Source organism: Natrix helvetica, assembly GCF_964273705.1.
Source record: "Natrix helvetica genome assembly, chromosome: 1".
NCBI lineage: Eukaryota > Metazoa > Chordata > Lepidosauria > Squamata > Natricidae > Natrix > Natrix helvetica.
Window position 1 is genome coordinate 351,492,658 of NC_138548.1, and position 19,909 is coordinate 351,512,566.

A 19,909-nucleotide genomic window follows, 5' to 3' on the forward strand; every position below is an offset into this window, starting at 1 on the left:
TCCTGTGCAAGATCCTCCCCTTTTGTACATGCCTGTGACACCATGATGCTCGCAGAGGAAAGGACGGAGCTTCCTCACATTCCATCGTGTGTCCTAAGTTCCCTCTGGGATCCTTCTGACTGCCAGTTGAGAACTGAAACATGGCAGCCTCTTGCTCTGCCTGATTAATGAGCCCCTGTAGAGTCCCTGTTCAAGCGTGGCTGTCTCACCAAATCACTGAAAGCAAAGTCAATCATTCTTCACTCCCAATCCCATTAATCTCATCTGCAAGATAGAAGCTAAAGAGAATTGTGCATGGAAGCTGGAAGAGGTGGAGCACTATGAAGGGTTGGAAGGACTTGGCCAGGGGTCTTCGACCTTGTCCACTGTAAGACGTGTGGACTTCAGTTTCCAGAGTTCTCCAGCCAGCATAGTGGAGCTGGAGGGCAATCAGCAGAGGGGCAGCCACATGGGAGAGGTTATATTGTTTTGCCAGATGTGGGAATTGACCAGTGGAGCCAAGAGATGAAGCACTTGAGCAGTGGAGCAAAAAGCAACATAGCTAATCAATGGATCCTGAGGGCATGCAGCTGAGTGGCAGCTGGATTGGCAGGTGGCAAAGGCAACCTAAGTGAATGAAAGGAGAAGGCCAGAAGAGCGTTGAACAGACTGGCAGGTAACAGAGAATGGGGGTAAGACAGTGGGGGAGTCCTTGGAGAAAAGAGAGCAGAGGGGACCTGGAGATTAGCAGCCCCATCGGGGGAATTCTGGGAGTCGAAGTCTTACAGTTGCCAAAGTTGGAGGACTCTTGACCAGACAATGGCTTAGGTGTTGTTTAAAAAAACAATATCTCTTCTAGTCCTGGAGGGGGTGTTTGGAAGCTGTACCCCATTCACACAAGAGGTTGTAGGGTTAAATCTGTTGGGGGTGAAGACACACACAAGGCCTGAAGCTGAAACTATTGTTCTACTTTAGAGTGACGTTATTAGTTTTATGCTGTTTGAAATGAAACAAATCAGTGATTATTCAGTGTAACAACAGAAAAAGATGAAGAAGACAATAGACAAAAACAAGACATGCCTTCTGTTATCAAGATAGGAGATGTGAGCACTACGGGGACTAAATGTGTCACTTGGCTCAAGCCAAAATTGAAATAGAAATAGAATTGTCTATGGAATTATAAAAATGAAATACATCATTAAATAAATACATTATTTGACAATAAGACTCTTTCTTCTTCTTGCTTTAAGCCACTATGACTTTTATTGAGTAACTGTAAAAAAAGAAGCCAATCTAGTGTGGTTGTTACGAAATCAAGCTTGAAACAATGAGTTCTAATCCTGCCTTAGGCCCAAAGCCAGCTGGGCGACCTTAGGACCCGTTACTCTCACTCAGCCCTACGAAACAAGCAATGGGAAGCCATTCCTGACTTTTTACCAAGAAAATTGCAGGGAGATATATCCGAATGTCAGGGGTCAGATATTGAGATGGGAGTCAGATTCAGTTTGATCTAGTACTTAAGGCACCAGGCTAGGAAGAGGAAGACTGTGAGTTCAAGACCTGCCTTAGTCATGAAAGCCAGCTGGGTGACTTTGAGCTAGTTATTCTCTCTCAGTCCAAGCCCACCTCACCGGATTGTTGTGGAGAAAAGAGAGGAGGAGGAGGAAGATGTGTTGCGTGTGTTTGCCACCTTGAGTTATTAGTAAAAAGGACAAAGAAAGGATACACAAATTGATATGGTAGGTAGGTAGGTAGGTAGATAGATAGGGATAGATAGATAGATAGATAGATAGATAGATAGATGATAGATAGATAAATAGATAGATAGATAGATAGATAGATAGATAGATAGATGATAGAGATAATGATGATAGTTTGATATGATAGATAGGTAGTTCCATAGATACAATAGATAGATAGATAGATAGATAGATAGATAGATAGATAGATAGATAGATAGATAGATAGATAGATAGATAGATATGTAGCAATACTCTTGAAAGGGCTGCTGGAGTTGGTGTTCTCACTCTCATGCCAGTTCATACTGGTTCCTCACTCAGGCACCTCTACTGGCCTGGATCATATAGTGTGGTGGTCAGTCTTCCCAGCTGGTGGGTCACATGATGAGATGGTATTCATGTGGCTGGTCAGCCCTTATCCCTCCCTCCCCTCCTCTCTCTTGAATTGCCTGCTGGCCTCTCCTTCCACCGTCTCTCTTCCTTCATGGATTCCTCTGCCTGCCCCACAGACGCCTCTCCTCTCCTATCCCCCTTCTCTCCCTCAGGCTTGCCTGACAGAAGCCTCTCCTATGGTCCCTATTCCCTTCACTCCCTCTCCCTTTCCCTGGGCCTCTTTCTCCATTTCCCCCTTAAGCCCTTTTCCTATCCTCTCAGGCATCCCTTCCTATCCTAACACAGGACTGCTGTGGGGGAAATAGGAGGAGGAAGATGTGTTGGGTGTGTTTGCTACCTTGTGTTATTAGCAAAAAGGAGAAAGGCAGGATACAAAATTAACTCTGAGATGGTGACTTTGAATGCTAACAGTAGCTCTCTGGAACATCTCAAAGCATCTCAACAACGGAAGGTTGAGGAACTGCTGTTGGCAAAGGTGCAGGTGAGTAATCCATTATTATTATTATTATTATTATTATTATTATTATTATTATTATTATTATTATTATATACTTATTCATAAAACATGACTCAGCCAACTGAACATTCAAAAATGTATCACAAACACCATTGACTGGTGCTAATGGTTGATATGGGTTGCATTATTATTATTATTATTATTATTATTATTATTATTATATAATCATTGCTAAGCTTCAATACCTCATTACTTCATTACCTCAAGACATCATTACCTCAAGACATAAATCATTAATTAATAGATTAATTAATAGTTGGTCTACAATAATTGATTTATCTATTAACTGGTGTAGCAATTATCTAATTAATAATTGATTGCTTGACTTGTTAACTGACATTGATTCACTGATTACTGATCTATTGATTAATATAATTGATTGATTGTGGTTGATTAATTGTATAGCAGTTTTAGTTGATTCGTTTAACTGATTAGAGAGATTTTAATCACTGTTTTATTGTATAACTGTAATTACTGTGATTAGTGCAGCATTGATTAATTTGTTGCCTGACTATCATATTGAATAGCTAGTGCTATTGATTAGTGTGGCATCGATTACTAGCTAATAAGAGATAAATTAATCCATACCAACAAATAACAGATTAACTAGTTCAACTCCAAAAACCAACAAATAATAAGTACCCAACTACAAGGCACCTGAGGGTAGAACAAGAAGCAATGGGTGGAAACTAATCAAGGAGAGAAGCAACTTAGAACTGAGGAGAAACTTCCTGACAGTTAGAACAATTAATCAGTGGAACAGAAAATGCCTCCAGAAGTTGTGAGTTCCCCAACACTGGAAGTCTTTAAGATGTTGGATAGTATCTGTCTGAAACGGTATAGGGTTTCCTGCCTAGGCAGAGGGTTGGACTAGAAGACCTCCAAGGTCCCTTCCAACTCTACTATTGTATTGTATTGTATTGTATTGTATTGTATTGTATTGTATTGTATTGTACACATCTACACAACAAATCTACCATGCCAGGCAAAACCCCAAACACTCCACCACCAAACACCCACAAAAGAAAGATATCTTTGCCAACGACAACTCAGATGACCCCTGTGCATGCTATGAATGCAATGACAGTATCAATAAACATGAGGAATTCAAGAAATGCAGCCTATGTGACAAGCATGCTCACCACACCTGCTTGAGAATAAACAAACAGGCAGCCTACAAACAACACCTACATTTCCTCATTTCTGAACCGAACAATTTCATTGCCCTGCCTGATCGGGTTGAAAACATAGAAATAACCATTAAAACACAACAAACATCCATGGGAACCATAGAAGGACATCTAGAAGCACGATTAGTACAATGTTTAGAAGCTCGTTTTACATCTTTAAAAAAAACAACAACACAGCACAGAAAAGTGAATACTCAACAACTCAAAATCCTATCCCAATTCAACAACCACTTCCACAACCACAATCAATTCAACAACCACTGCCACAACCACAGTTACAAATAACCACCAACCAAACAAATAACATCCCTTTACTCATCAAAGATGCCATTGAACGAGAACGAAAACACCCCAATGCTATTTTATTTGGTCTTGAGGACACCAATGAAACTGAGGATATTGCAAAGATAAGCAATATCATCAGCAACTGTCAGACACCAACCATCCCCCCTGAGGAAATCATCAATGTTACAAACAACACTAGACTCAACAACTGCCTAGATCTCGTCTTCTGCAATAGTTTTGAGGCAGAGTGGAAAAATGCTATAAAATGTAGAAGTTAATTTGCTTGTACAGTATGTTGCAACTTGCTTATAGGAAAGAGACCTTGCTTAATGTAACCAATAATAACCTATGTAGTAGATAATTCCGAACATATGGCATATGCAAGGGATGTGGACCAAAAGTAACAGATGATGTAAGATAAGAGCCATATATGGAACTGTAGCAAATTCATCAGTTATTGAACTTCTCTGTTGTTAAACTTCTCCTTTCCCTGTTTTGCACTGATAAAAAGTTAACGAAGTCTAATGCCCAGGTGGTGCTGGCTTTGCGAAATATATAAAAGTAACACCTTGGGTGTAGCCCAGGGTTCAGAATTTGTTATGTTAATACTCTGAATGGTTGCCCAAATAAACCTGAGTTCTCCAACCCTTCGTGGTCTTGTGTCCTGAATTGGTAACGAGATTGGCTGCAACAGTTTAAACTCAATCTCCTCGGGGACCCCTTGTGACTAACAAAGCCTCCCCCAAAAGCCCTTCATAAAAGGGTCTATAAAATGTTCTCCACCCACCTGATCTCCCTACTCCCAGATAGGTTCCCCCTCTGCCCTAGGTTGGCCTGCGACTATTAATTTACTCTTTGTATCCATCTTTTGCCTGAAGGGTTAGGGTTAGAAGTTAGAGAAAGGATTATAATTTCTACATTCCCCTTCATCTGTGAGGCATTCTATCAATTGCAGCATTGGATTGGGGCTTGTATGAAGGATTTATCCCAGTTTCTTCCATGCCAACTTTACTCCATTTCATCTTCTTCCAAGTTTTAAAAAAAAAAAGCATTTCCCCCTTTAACAAGCTGGTTGGATCAATCATCATAGAGCTGGAAGGGACCTTGGAGGTCTTCTAGTCTAGCCCCCTGATCAAACAGGAGAGACTATATATATACCATTTGAAATCCACAAGTCATAAAGGGGCCAATGTTCCCCACCTCTCCTTTAGCAGAATGTATGGATCGATAATTGAGGGGCTGGGGCGGGGAATCCCATGAATTTTGGCTTCTCCCCAGTTTTTAAAAACCTTTTTCTTCTCTTTAACAGAATGCTGGGATCGATTGTAATCGATCCGGGGTTCGTCCCAAGGATGTTTGCTTCAGTTTTCCCTCCAAAGATCTGGTTGGGCCAATAATAACTGATCAGGGGTCCATCCTGTGAATTTTTGCTCCTCCCCAATTTGTTCTTTTTAAAATACTGTAATTCTTCAAAAAGCCAGCAAAGACGACCACAACAGAAACAACCAATCATCTCGGTTTCCCGCCTGGGCAGAGCCCAAAGACGGTCACATGATTTAGAGGAAAAGAAAAGAAACTTAACGTTCTCTTTCCTTTCCCAGCGGGGGCGGCGGCGATGGCGGCCGAAGGGTCTTTGCAGGATTTGGTGGAAGAAGCCACTTGCTCCATTTGCCTGGACTTTTTCCAGGACCCCGTGCTCATCCCGGAGTGCGGCCACAACTTCTGCCGGGACTGCCTGACACGCAGTTGGGGGGCGTCCTGCCCCCATTGCAGACAGACCTTTAGGCCCCGCAGCCTCCTCCCCAACAGGCAGCTGGCGCGGATGGTGGAAGTGGCCAGGCGATGCGGAAGCCATCCGGAGAAGGAAGGAGGGAGCTTCTGCCCGAAGCACCGGGAGCCCCTCAAGCTCTTTTGTAAGCACCACCAGTCCCTCATCTGCGTGGTCTGCGACCGATCCAAAGAGCACAAGGGCCACTGGGTGATCCCTGAGGAGGAGGCTTTCTTGGAGTACCAGGTAGGAGTCAGCCAGGAGGAATCGCTGCGGAGGATCAGCCAGATCCTTCGTCTTCCTGGCCATCCTGAGATCACTTTACTTGCTTTCTCCATTGTCCGCAAATTTGATTTAGCCTGGTGCAGATGCCAGTGGGATCGAGACTGGAAAGGTGATGCAAGGAACTTTTCTTGAAGTACTTCAAAAGGGTCTCACCAGCTAAAGGAGCAAAGATACCCCCCCCCAAGCCAAATACAAATACAAATTTTATACACTTAAGATCAAGGAAGTTAACACCCTATGAATCACTCATTGGTTCCTTGACACTTGTTTCTTTTGATCTCTTGTCCTGGCCCACTTTACCCTCCTCCATAAATAGCATATTTAGTGCTAATCTTTCTTATCAAAAATGCTGTGTGTTTTATTATTATAATAAGCTAGAAGTTACCAAAGTTTATGTCTATGCGCCTTAGCATCCTTCTAACCTGAGTCCTTTTAACTTACCTGTAATTTTCTTATTGCTAGTTAGTAGTGTCCCATGATTCGTTATCGGTCTTATTATAGTCCTGTGTAACTTTCTGCCTGGGCCATTCCTTTAAGAAACTTCCCTAATTCCAGCCTGAGACCTTCACTTCCTGCTTTATCCTTTGTGGCTACAATCTTTATGAAGACAGATTTACCATAGTCCTCCACTTACAACCATTTGTTTAATGACTGTTCAAAGTTACCCCAGCATTGAAAAAAGTGACTTATGACTGTTTTCATCCTTGTGATCATTGCAGCATTCCGTAGTCACATGATCAAAATTTGGATGTTTTCCAACTCTCATGCATTTATGATGATTGAATATATCCATGATGCGAACCTATGGCATGCCTGCCAGATGCGGTATGCAGAGCCCTCTCTATGCTGGCATGAATGCCATCAACCCAGGTCAGATCTCCATGGCGTTTCTTTCACGAGCTTCTGTTTCCCTGCAAACGATGAAAGAAAAGGTCATAAAAGAAAAAGATCTTGTTTCCTGCCACATTATTGCTGTTGAGATACCCCGCCTCCTGCTGGCCTTCCGGTATCTGCATGTTTGTGCATGCACACATTCGTGCACCCCCCTGCAAGGACATGTTCACATGCACCTGGGTGAACCTACTACTAGATAAAGTGGAAGAATGCAGGTTGGACAGCATCACCACCAGATGGATTCGTAACTAGCTGACCAACCGCACGCAACATGTAGTCCTCAATGGAACTGCATCTACATGGAGGGAAGTATGCAGTGGAGTACCCCAAGGCTCTGTTTTGGGCCCAGTACTCTTCAACATCTTCATCAATGATTTGGATGAAGGAATAAATGGGGAACTCATCAAATTTGCAGATGACACCAAGCTGGCAGGAATAGCCAACACTCAAGAAGATAGGCTTAAGAATCAGAAGGATCTTGACAAATTTGAACATTGGGCACTATCTAATAAAATGAAATTCAATGGTGAAAAGAGTAAGGTTCTACATTTAGGCAAGAAAAACGAAATGCACAGGTACAGTATAGGTCGTACCTTGCTCAATAGCAGTAACTGTGAGCGGGATCTTGGAGTCCTAGTGGACAACCATTTAAATATGAGCCAGCAGTGTGCAGCAGCTGCCAAAAAAGCCAACACAGTTCTAGGCTGCATAAACAGAGGGATAGAATCGAGATCACGTGAAGTGTTAATGCCACTTTATAATGCCTGCATTCAGTTTTGGTCGCCACGATGTAGAAAAGATGTGGAGACTCTGGAAAGAGTGCAGAGAAGAGCAACAAAGATGATTAGGGATCTGGAGGCTAAAACATATGAAGAATGGTTGCAGGAACTGGGTATGTCTAGTTTAATGAAAAGAAGGACTAGGGGAGACATGATAGCAGTGTTCCAATATCTCGGGTTGCCACAAAGAAGAGGGAGTCAAACTATTCTCCAAGGCACCTGAGGGTAGAACAAGAAACTATGGGTGGAAACTAATCAAGGAGAGAAGAAACTTAGAACTGAGGAGAAATTTCCTGACAGAACAATTAATCAGTGGAACAGCTTGCCTCCAGAAGTTGTGAATGCCCCAACACTGGAAGTCTTTAAGAATATGTTGGATAGTCATTTGTCTGAAATGGTATAGCGTTTCCTGCCTAGGCAGGGGGTTGGACTAGAAGGCCTTCAAGGTCCCTTCCAACTCTGCTATTGTATTGTACCTTTCAGTTTGGGCATGTGCGCACACGCATTTTGGGCAGTCGGAGTCAAAAAGGCTCATCATCACTGGAATATATCTTCTAACTGGGTCTTCCTTCTGATGTAATTCTTTACCAAAAGAAACTCAAAACTTGTATTTTCTCTTCAGATCAAGGTTGGGAATTGCCTGAAGGCTCAGCAGAAGCAGAAAGAAAAAATAGTTACATACAAAAGAGACACAGAGAAAAAACTGCAGGAGAGGCTTGTAAGTATGGATCCAACAGTGAGGAGCAACTGAGCTAATAGGAAGGAGAACCCCATCCGCTATATTTAATAATAGGCAGCCTGTTTGTAAGTACAAGTTAAAGGAAATTCAAGATAAAGACGGTGTTAGGGCAGAGAACTTGTTCTTAACCTGGGGACTTAAATGTCCCCATTGGCTGAATGAGTCACAGTTGGGTTAAGTGCACCTATCCCATGAGCCGTGCATTATGCAATGGGTTTGGCTTGCTTAGTAAATTAATGCAAACCGTATTTCATCTTATTGAAAAAATTGTGAACTCAAACATTTCTCTGTCTCCTCTTTTGGGAATCCCTGATTGCCAAGGAAATTTTAATGAAAGATCATTTAAACTGGAGCCTTTTTTTTTAAAGAAACCTTTCCCCTCTGCACTTTTTAATATCAAAAGGTTTTTTTTCCTCCTTAGGATATTCTCCCACCTCACTTTTGGATTCTTCAAGGAATCTGTTTAATTATTGTAACAATAAAAATAAAAATAATTAAGTCAAATAATTAAAATAAAATAAAAAATACGCCTTTTGCCTTTTCTCTTTCTTGTTCCAGGACCTCATCAAAGAAGAGAGAGAAAATGTAGTGGCTGAATTCAGAGAGCTAAAACTCTGGTTAGAAGGACAGGAGAAGCTTCTATTGAGTGAAATGGAAGAAACGGAGAAGTTGATTATGGCAAGAAAGGAGGAGGATTTGGCCAGGCCAATGGAGGAACTCTGCTCTCTTGACCATCTCATCCAGGAGATAGAAGAGAAGTTTCAGCAGCCAGCCAACAAACTCTTACAGGTAAGGCAGGACGTGGAGATCATAGAATCCTAGGGCTGGAAGGGACCATGGAGGTCTTCTAGTCCAATCCTCTAGCCAAGGTAGGAGTCCTTATACCATCCTGAAAAAATGTTTGCCCAAACTGTTATTGGAATCCTCCAGTGATGGAGCACCCAAAACTCAGGGAGGGAAGCTGTTCCACTGATAAATACTTTTCACTGTCGGGAAATTCTTCCTTATTCCAGAAGTGGTATTCTGCTAGGTTCTCCCTGGTTCGGGCGAACTGGTAGTGGTGGCGGTGGGAGGCTCCCCCCACCCACCCAGATGTAATCATAGATGCTCTGCGCATGGGCAGAAGCACAGCATCTGAAGGAAGTGAGCGCGTGTGCACACGCCCCTGGTTCCAAACCGGTAATGAAGATTAGAGCATTTTGTGCCTGGTTGGATCTCCTTGTGATGAGCTTCCACCATTTGCCCTCAGGAGCTACAGCAGTGGGTCTCAACCTTCCTAATGCCGTGACCCTTTGGTTTTCCAAAGTGCCTTGATTCTGGAAGCATAAATGCAGGGAATTTTTTTTATCCTATTGATGCACTATTTTGTTTTTCCAATATTGTAATTGTGTTGGATTCAACTGGGGTATAATTTTTGTTAGGCAAAAAAGTAAAAACAATACCTCTCCAAAAGAGGTTGAACAGTTTGGGGAAAAAGAGCAATGGTACTTTTTCATTGAAAAAATGGAAGTACTTTATATGTCTGTTAGTGTCTGCTTGTCCAGGTGTTTCACTCATTTATTTTGTGAATGTAAGATTTTAATTTTATGCATAGGAAATGGCTCCTTTCAGGGCTTCTCCTCTTTATTTTTCAGGACATTGGAGGCATCTTGAAGAAGTAAGTAAATCCACCCTTTTCTTTACAGTCTCAGGGATCAGCAGCTCCACCAGCAGTTTTCCTTTTTTGGAAAGTTCTGTTTCTATTTAGCAGTATTTAAATGTAAAGATTGCGTACTGTATTTTCAGAGCTTTTTAGATGTTTCCTCAAACCACCTCAGATAACAGGATAATTACCAATTTTTGATATAATCAATTATTATAGTTGGTTGCACAGTCAACCAGAAGTTTCGATTGAATTTGACATTTTATCCAACTATTGAGTCCTTCCCAAGAAGAGACAGATGTCTGATGGTTTTAAAAGTACCATTGTAGGATGTTAGCTCTTCCAAGTAATGCAACTACAATAAATACATGCCGGTTGCCAAGCACCTGAATTGTGATTACAGAGACACTGTGACAGATGTTAAGTGCAAAAATGGTTGTAAGTCAGTTTTTTGAGAGCTGTTGTAACTGGTTGCTAACAAATAGTCATAAATTGAAGGTAACTTGTAACTGCATTTGTCTCTATTCAATTTCCTTGCATTACCTTTAATCCCTCAAGATCAGTTTGAACGCTATATCCATCTTCTAAATGATTATCTACCTCACCCATATTAGTCATCAGTCATTTGGTAAGATACAACCCATTTTTTCGGCCAAGAGATTCACAAGAATTTTCAAGAGTGGGGAGCCCCAAACTGAAACTGGGTTACCATGGGGCCCATATTTGAATAGCTAGCCAGAGAAATGACTGAAGCCTGGGAAACAGGGGCCCTTGTCGGTTAACACGAGTGCTGATTTAATAGCAGTTTACCAGGAGTCGAGGACGGGGCAACACAAAACGACATTCAATGAGCCGGCCATCTACACTCCACTTAACAACTAAAAGCTACACACAATCAGGCATCACAAAGCTTCTTCCTGTCAGGCCTACAGCCATATTACTTTCTGGATCTTTAGCCTACCACACTTTCTATTATTTTACTATGCTGTTTATAATGGGGGGAAATGAGAGGAGGGATGGTACGGAGTAAAATGTTATGTAGCCAAAATAAAATTCCTTTCTAGAATCCAAGGTCATCCTTTTCTCTACACCACTTCACCTGACCGGAACTGGGTGGGTGGAACTGCCAGTATGGCAGTGGAAGATTGGACCATGTGATGGATTTGTGGGTGGGGGGCGAGATCATGAACTTTCAACCGGGTGGGGAAAACCCAGGAAGTTTAGATTCGGGTATTCCCAGATGTGCCAATATGACTCTCTTAATAAATTGGAACTTTGAACAATATTGCTTTGGATTCTGATTTAACTTTGGATGTTATTTGGAACCAGACACTTCCATTGGCAGGATGATAAACACTGTTTTTTTTTTGTCTTGCCAGGTACCAGGCTACGAAAACATATGAGAATCCGGTGGATTTACCTGAAGACCCGAAGTGGAATATCAGGGATTACAGAGATATCACTGTGTTTCTGAAAAGTGCCATGAAAAAATTTAGAGGTAAAAAACAGCCATCGAGATTTTACACTGGATGAGATTCTGATCCCAGAGCCTCCATGAGAGATTCTGGGTCGATGTCACATGGATAAAAGAGAGATCAATTCCAGAATCAGCGGAAGAGACACCCTCATTTCTCTGTGGAAAGGCCTTGTGTCTTGGAACCAAGAGGGGGAAGAGGAGCTTTCTGGTTTCTCCCATTAAAGATGGGCTGCCTAAAATACAGGAACCATTAGCTACTCATAATTGACCATTTACAGGTAGTCCTTGACTTACTACAGCTCACAGTGATCGTTCAGTTATAATGGCACTGAAAAAAAAGACTTATGACCGTTTTTCACACTTACGACCATTGTATCATTCCCACCACCACATGATTTACTTTTGGATGCTTGACAAAGGGTTCATATTTATGACGGTTGCAGTGATCATCTCTTGTGACCTTCGGACAAGCAAAGTCAATGGGGAAGCCAGCTTCATTTAACAACTGGGTTGCCAATTTAACAACTGCAGTCATTCACTTACCAAATTTCTCACATAGCAACATAAATTGTGGACTCTGTTGTCATTGTAAGACTACCTGTGTTCTTTGTATCCCAAATCCTTATGCACTGATCATTGGGGAAGCAGAATAAGGTTCCACTAAGTAGAAGGGAATATATGCAGGTAGTTCTTGACTTACAACCTCAGTTGAACTGAAAATTTCTGTTACTAAGCAAGGCAAGCAAGTTAAGTGACCTTTTTTGCCTGGGGAGTCTGCAACAGTCGTAAGTGTGCGAATCGGACATAAATCATCTTTGTCAGTGCCGCTGTAACTTCACTAAACAAATAGTTGTAAGTCGAGAACTACGTATATACGGAATATATAGTAGAATATATTTATACCTGATGGAATATATAGAGCCACCAATGACATTTTGCCTTTTGGCTTTCCATATTCCTTATTTCCTGATTCCAAGGAAAGCAAACCGGGGTATCTGAAGGGAGGCCCTTCTGATGCTCCAATTCCAGTGATGAGATGCTTAATTCCTCCCTTTTCTTCCCCAGATACTCTGGAAAGTGGACTTCAACTACAGGAAGGTAAATATGAGTTATAGGAATTGGAATCGCTTGCTATTTTAAGTTCTGATGCCAGTAACTTTTAAAAGAAACATCATAGATTAACAACAAAAGAAAAATATAGGATTACTATACTATATAGATACTATATAAGATGATGATGCAGTAAACGTTAATGATTTAATGATTTATGATCTATTACTTGCCATTTACAGTATATATACAACATAAGGAAATGCAGAGGAGACAAATTCCTTGTGGGTCTGATCACACTTGGCCAAATAAAGCTGTGGTTCTGTTCTATTCTGTTCTCTTCTACTCCTCTACTTCTACTCCACTCCACTCTACTCCATTCTGTTCTGTTCCGTTCTATACATAATCTAGAAAACTGAAGTCAATCTTGGTGTAGAATGAAATATCTGGACAAATGGCAAAATATAACCTGGGACTGAAAGGAATATTGAATTCCTACCAAGCTAATAACATCCTCTTGATTTTACTGCCTGACCATAAGTTGGTGAGAGATGAGGTCTTTGGGAGCAGAGAAATTAGGTCCTTTGAGTCAAAACACAAGGTTGGAGCATCAGGGTTGCCTCCGCCATGTGGGCCATCAGACGGATGAAAGCAGAGGTTTCCTATGCAAGATCCTCCCCTTTTCTACATGCCTGTGACACCCGGATGCTGGCAGAGAAAAGTGCAGAGCTTCCTCACATTCCAACATGTGTCCTAAGTTCCCTCTGGGGGATCCTTCTGACTCTGCCAGTTCAGAATTGACACATGGCAGCCTCTTGCTCTGCCTGATCTTCTGCATTAATGCTCCAGGGAGAGCCCCTGTTCAACCTTGACCCCCCAAGCAACATACTGTAGGCAAAGCCAACCACTCTTCACTCCCAATCCCATTACTCTCATCTGCAAGATGGAAGCTAAAGAGATTGTGCAGGGAGGCTGGAAGATGTGGAGCACTATGAAGTCTTTGAAGGACTTAGGCAGGTGTGTTCAACCTTGGCCACTTGTGAACTTCAGGTCCCAGAGTTCTCCAGCCAGCATGGCGGAGCTGGAGGACAATCAGAAGAGGGGAATCCACATGGGAGACTAGAGACTAAGGGAATTGACCAGCTTAGTGGCAACTGAAGGGGAGGCAGATGGGCTGGCAGGTGGGGAAGGCAACCTAAGTGAATAGAACGAGAAGGCCAGAGGGGCACTGAAGAGGCCAGCAGTTAACAGAGGATGGGAGTAAGACAGTGGGGGAGCCCAAGTGCTTGGAGAAAAGGGAGCAGAGGGGACCTGGACACTAGCAGCCCCATAAGAGGAATTCTGGGAATTGAAGTCCACAAGTCTTACAGTTGCCAAAAGTGGAGAACCCTCAACCAGCAAAGCTTAGGTGTTGTTTAAAAAAACAATGAGTCTTTCAGTCCTGGATGGGGTGTTTGGAAGCTGAACTCCATTCACACAAGAGGCCGTAAGATTAAACTCTTGGGGGGTGAAAACACAAACTAGGCCTCAAGCTGAAGCTCTTATTCTTCTCCTTCCTTCCTCCCTTCCCTTCCCCCTTACAGTGCATGTAATTCTGGATCCAGACACAGCCCATCCCAACTGGCTTGACATCTCAGAAGATCGAAAAAGGGTCAAAGGACTTAAACCAATGAAAGAAATAAATGCTGTCCCAAACAGCAAGAGATTTGTATATAATCCTTATGTCCTTGGATGTCAGAGGTTCTCATCAGGACAACATTTCTGGGAAGTAACTGTAGGAGATAGAGGCGGATGGGGCATAGGAGTTGCCAACAAACCATTGAACTTAACAGATATTGATGAGCAGACCAGGCGCTGGCAGATTGGGAAATGGGGAGGGAAATACAAGGCCATCTCTCCGTCAAGACGCTCTGATCTGGTCCTGACCGAGGAGCCCAAGAGGATCCGCATCTGTCTCAACTGTGAAAAGGGACAAGTGAGCTTTTTTGATGCCAGAACTGCAGTTCTGCTCCATACATTCTCAGACGCTTCCTTGGTTGGAGAGACCCTTCAGCCCTGTTTCTATTTGGATGGTGGTGCCTGCCTGACACTCCCCTCAAAGAAGGGAGAACCATAGGCAAAACTTGGAAAAAATCCCTATTTGCCAAGCGATGATCTCTGAAAGCCTTTAAAGCAACAGTTCCTTAGCTTTTTGCTAATTCAGCTTCCTTGATTGTGTATTCTACGCACCGAGTTGCTTGCAGTTGTCTAGCTTTGGAAATTGAAGGAATGGGTCAGTCAGTCAGTCTAAAAAAGGAGGTGTCCAATAAAAGCTTGATAGGCTTTAATGTCCTTTGTTCAGGTGTTATCAATATTAAAGATAGCTTATTTTACAGCCGAACCCATAAATCATGGGTTTTAGATGCCCACCAGAAGTCTCCTGCCCATTTATGTACCATGCTTGTTCGTTTCATGCTTAGTTGCAATCAGTGTTTGTGCAGGTTTCCATAATTCAATATATTCTGTAATCCTTCCCTGCTTTTTTTTTCTTCCCTCCCTGCTTTTTTTCTGTTTTATTTTAAATACACTCATATTTTTTTATAATCCCAACAACCCTAGCAGGGCTTCAGAAAGTACAGCCTCATGGGGTTTTTTAATTTTTATTTTACAAATCCTATTACTGTTTGTCTTTTTTTATACTTATCTCAGTTAACTACAAGACTCGGATAACTCATTGTAAGAGTGATTGTAATTTTATAGGTGTCTCATGGGCTGTAGTTCCTTCCTTTGCAATTTTACATCAATAAATGTATTTTTTACCTTATTTTATTTGCCAATATGAGATTTTATTTCTACTTTAGAGTGGCGTTATTTGTTTTATACTGTTTGAAATCAAACAAATCAGTGATTATTCAGCATGATACTGTACATACGTAGAAAGAGAAGACACGCAGAAGACAGTAGACAAAAACAAAACGTACCATCTGTTATCAAGATAGGTGATTCACTAGGTAGATTAAATGTTTCACCTGATCAAGCCGAAATTCAAGTAGAATTGTTAATGGAATTGTAAAAATGAAATTCATTATTAATTAAATACATTATACTCTTATTGAGTAAGTAAAAGAAGAAGCCAATGTAGTGTTGTTAAGAAATCAAGCTAGAAACCATGAGTTCCAATCCTGCCTTAGGCCCAAATCCAGCTGGGCGACCTTAGGACCCGTCACTCTCACTCAGCCCAAGGAAGCAGACAATGGGAAGCCACTCCTGAATCTTTAGCAAGGAAACTGCAAGGAGAGTCATCCAGGTAGCCACCAGGGGCCATGCATCTGAGGCAGCCCAAAACTGGCTTCAATATTGAGATGGGCGTCAGATGCAGTTTGATCTAGTGGTTAAGGTGCCAGGCTAGGAAGAGGAAGACTGGGAGTTCAAGTCCTGCCGTAGCCATGAAAGCCAGCTGGGTGACTGAGCCAGTCATTCTCTCTCAGTGCAACCCACCTCACAGGACTGTTGTGGGGAAAATAGGAGGATGAAGATGTGTTGGAAATGTTTGCCATCTTGAGTTATTTTTAAAAATAATAAAGGCGAGATACAAATAAATAATAAGGGGAGTGAAACTTAACTCTAATGTGGTGACTTTGATGGCTAAGGGCCCTTCTGTGGAACCCCTCAAAGCATCTAAGAAATTGATGATTGAGAAGTTGCTGTAGTAGGCAAAGGAGCAAATGAGTAATCCTAATGAACGTACCTAATACAGGTAGTCCTCAATTTACAACCACAATCGAGCCCTAGATTTCTGTTTCCAAGTGAGGCAGCTGTTAAGTGAGCTTTGCCCCATTTTAAGTGCCATCATGGGGGAAGGGGGAGAAGGGAAGGTAAAGGAGGAGGTTTTGGCAGGAAGGAGGAGAGCAAGAGAGAGAGAGAGATGGTGAGAGGGAGCAGACAAGGGAGAGAAGGCCTCCCGGCTCACCCGGCCTCCACCCCACAGAATGAGGGGGAAAGCAAAGCATGAGGATAGGTTGAGGAAAGGGTGAGGAAGGAGGAAGAGGAAGGGTTGGGGTTTGTAGCATCTGCCCGCTTGAGGGGGAGCAGGGCCTTTGAAGGAGGGTTAGGGTTAGGGTCATCTGCAAGATGTTAGCTAAAGAGAATTGTGCAGGGAGACTGGAAGAAGTGAAGTGCTATGAACTGTTTGAAGGACTTGGCCAGAGGTCTTCAACCTTGTCCACTATAAGGCTGGTGGACATCAGTTCCCAGAATTCTCCAGCCAATATGGTGCAGCTGGAGGGCAATCAGCAGAGGGGAGGCCACATGGGAGATTAGAAGGGGGGGGAATCGAGCAGTGGTGCCAAGAGACAAACAGCTGTGCAGTAGAGCTAAGAGGGGGAACAGCTAATCAATGGATTCTGAAGGCATGCAGCTTAGTGGCAGATGGAGGGGAGACAGATTCACTGGCAGGTGGCAAAGACAACCTAAATGAGTGGGACGAGAAGGCCAGACGCCAGAGGAGCACTGAACAGGCCAGCAATTAACAGAGGATAGGACAAGACAGTGGGGCAGCCTGAATGCTTGGAGAAAAGGGAACAGAGGGGACCTGGAGACTAGCAGCCCCATCAGGGGAATTCTGGGAGTTGAAGTCCACAAGTCTTACAGCTGCCAAAAGTGGAGAACCCTCAACCAGCAAAGCTTAGGTGTTGTTTAAAAAAACAGTGAGTCTTTCAGTCCTGGATGGGGTGTTTGGAAGCCAAACTCTATTCACACAAGAGGCCGTAAGATTAAAGTCTGGGGGGGTGAAAACACAAACTAGGCCTCAAACTGAAACTCCTGTTCTTCTCCTTCCTTCCTCCCTTCCCCGGTAATAGTCAAATATATGAGGTATGATAATGGTAATGTATAAAATTATATTTGATTTGATAATGTGATTTTATATGAATTGTTAGTGATGACTATGAAAGGGATGCACAGAAACCTTGTAACCAACCAACACACTGTTTGTAACGAAAGATGGTTTTATGTTTTTTGCTTCGTTTGTTTGTGTTTGTCTAAAAATAAAAACTTTAAAAAAAAGATTGATGGGGGGAGGGGAGACAGCCCATGAATTTTGGCTTCTCTCCAATTTTAAAAAAACTTTTTTCTTCGCTTTAACAGGATGCTGGGATCAATTGTAATCGATCCGGGGTTGATCCCAAGGGTGTTTGCTTCTTTCCAGTTTTTAAAACAATTTTCCCTTTAAAGAGCTGGTTGGGCCAATAATAACTGATCAGAGGTCCGTCCTGTGAATTTTTGCTCCTCCCCAATTTTGTTCTTTTTAAAATATTGCAGGTTTTTTTTTAAAAAAAAGCCAACGAAGATGACCGCAAAAGCAACAAGAAATCACTTCGGTTTCCCAACTGGGCAAAGGCCAAAGACGGTCATCTGATTTAGAGGAAAAAAAGAGAAGCTTAACTTTCACTTTCTTTCTCCCGGCGGAGGAGGCGGCGGCGATGGCGGCCGAAGCGCCCTTGCAGGATTTCCTGGAAGAACTCAACTGCTGCATTTGCCTGGACTTCTTCCAGGACCCCGTGCTCGTCCCGAACTGCGGCCACAACTTCTGCCGGGGCTGCCTGACCCACAGTTGGGGGACGTCGGAATCGGAGGCTTCCTGCCCCCAGTGCAGACAGACCTTCGCGCCCTGCAGCCTCCTCCCCAACAGGCAGCTGGCGCGGGTGGTGGAAGAGGCCAGGCGATGCGGGGGCCATCCCTGCGAGGAAGGAGGGAGCTTCTGCCCGAAGCACCGGGAGCCCCTCAAGCTCTTTTGTAAGGACCACGAGACCCTCATCTGCCTGGTCTGCGACCGATCCAAAGAGCACAGGGGCCACTCGGTGATCCCTGCGGAGGAGGCTTTCCAGGAATACAAGGTAGGAGTCAGCCAGGAGGAATCGCTGCGGAGGGGCGTCCAGATCCTTGGTCTTCCTAGAAATCCTTAGATCATTTTACTTGCTTTCTCTGTTGTCTCAAATTTGGTTTAGCCTGGTGCAGATGCCAGTGGGATCGAGACTGGAGTGGCAGTGCAAGGAACTTTTATTGAAATATTTCAAAGGGGTCTCATCAGCTAAAGGAGCAAAGCCCCCCTCCCCAGCCAAATACAAATACAAATTTTATACATTTAAGATCAAGAAAGTTAACACCCTATGAATCACTCATTGGTTCCGTGACACTTGTTTCTTTTGATCTCTTGTCCTGGCCCACTTTTTCAGGATCTTCATCGCAGAAACTTGAGTAAAGCTAGTGGAGCTACCATTACTTCTCCCGCTCCGAAGTGACATTAAGGAGGAAGTCCCTCTTCCTTCATAAATAGCATATTTAATGCTAATGCTAATAAGCTTTCTTATCAAAAATGTTGTGCTTTTTATTATTATAATAAGCTAGAAGTTACCAAAGTTTATGTCTATGCACCTTAGCATCCTTCTAACCTGAGTCCTTCTAACTTACCTGTAATTTTCTTGTTGCTAGCTAGTAGTGTTCCATTATTCGTTACTGGTCTTATTACAGTCCTGTGCAACTTTCTGCCTGGGCCATTCCTTTAACAAACTTCCCTAATTCCAGCCTGACATCTTCACTTCCTGCTTTATCCTTTGTGGCTACAATCTTTATGAATACAGATTTACCATAGTCCTCGACTTACACCCATTTGTTTAGTGACTGTTCAAAGTTACCACAGCATTGAAAAAAGTGACTTAAAACCATTTTCACCCTTGTGATCATTGCAGCGTTCCGTGGTCACATGATCAAAATTTGGATGTTTGCCAACTGTCAGGCATTTATGATGATTGAATATATCCATGATGGTGAAACTGTGGCACGCCTGCCAGAGGTGGTACTCAGAGCCCCCTCTGCTGGCATGAGCACCGTTGGCCCAGGTCAGATCTCCATGGCGTTTCTTTTGTGAGCTTTTATATAGAGATGTTTTTATTTTTTAAAACAAACATAAACAAACAAAACACGTAACATAAAAACATCTTCCATTCCGTACAGTGTGTCGATTGGTTACAAGGTTTTTGTGCATCCTTTCCATAGTCATCCCTTAAATTTTATATAAAGTCACATATTGTCAATCAAGTATATTTGTATACATTATTATTATAGTACTTCATTTGTTTGAGTGTCACTATTATTTCTTCATTTTAAACAAGGTATTCTAAATATGGGTTCATTTG

At 42.6% G+C, this 19,909-nt stretch overlaps 1 protein-coding gene across 1 annotated transcript in view; it reads left to right on the forward strand.

Annotated features, from left to right (window-relative positions):
• Nucleotides 1-5,454: 5,454 nt before the first annotated feature.
• Nucleotides 5,455-19,909, forward strand: part of LOC309381358 (uncharacterized protein) — a 69,424-nt gene continuing 54,969 nt past the window's right edge. The window contains exons 1-8 of the mRNA XM_081932278.1: nt 5,455-6,117; nt 8,452-8,547; nt 9,127-9,357; nt 10,203-10,225; nt 11,590-11,708; nt 12,753-12,785; nt 14,321-14,845; nt 18,114-18,610. Coding sequence (XP_081788404.1) covers nt 5,719-6,117; nt 8,452-8,547; nt 9,127-9,357; nt 10,203-10,225; nt 11,590-11,708; nt 12,753-12,785; nt 14,321-14,845; nt 18,114-18,610 — 1,923 coding nt within the window. The 5' untranslated portion in view covers nt 5,455-5,718. The remainder of the gene's footprint in view (nt 6,118-8,451; nt 8,548-9,126; nt 9,358-10,202; nt 10,226-11,589; nt 11,709-12,752; nt 12,786-14,320; nt 14,846-18,113; nt 18,611-19,909) is intronic.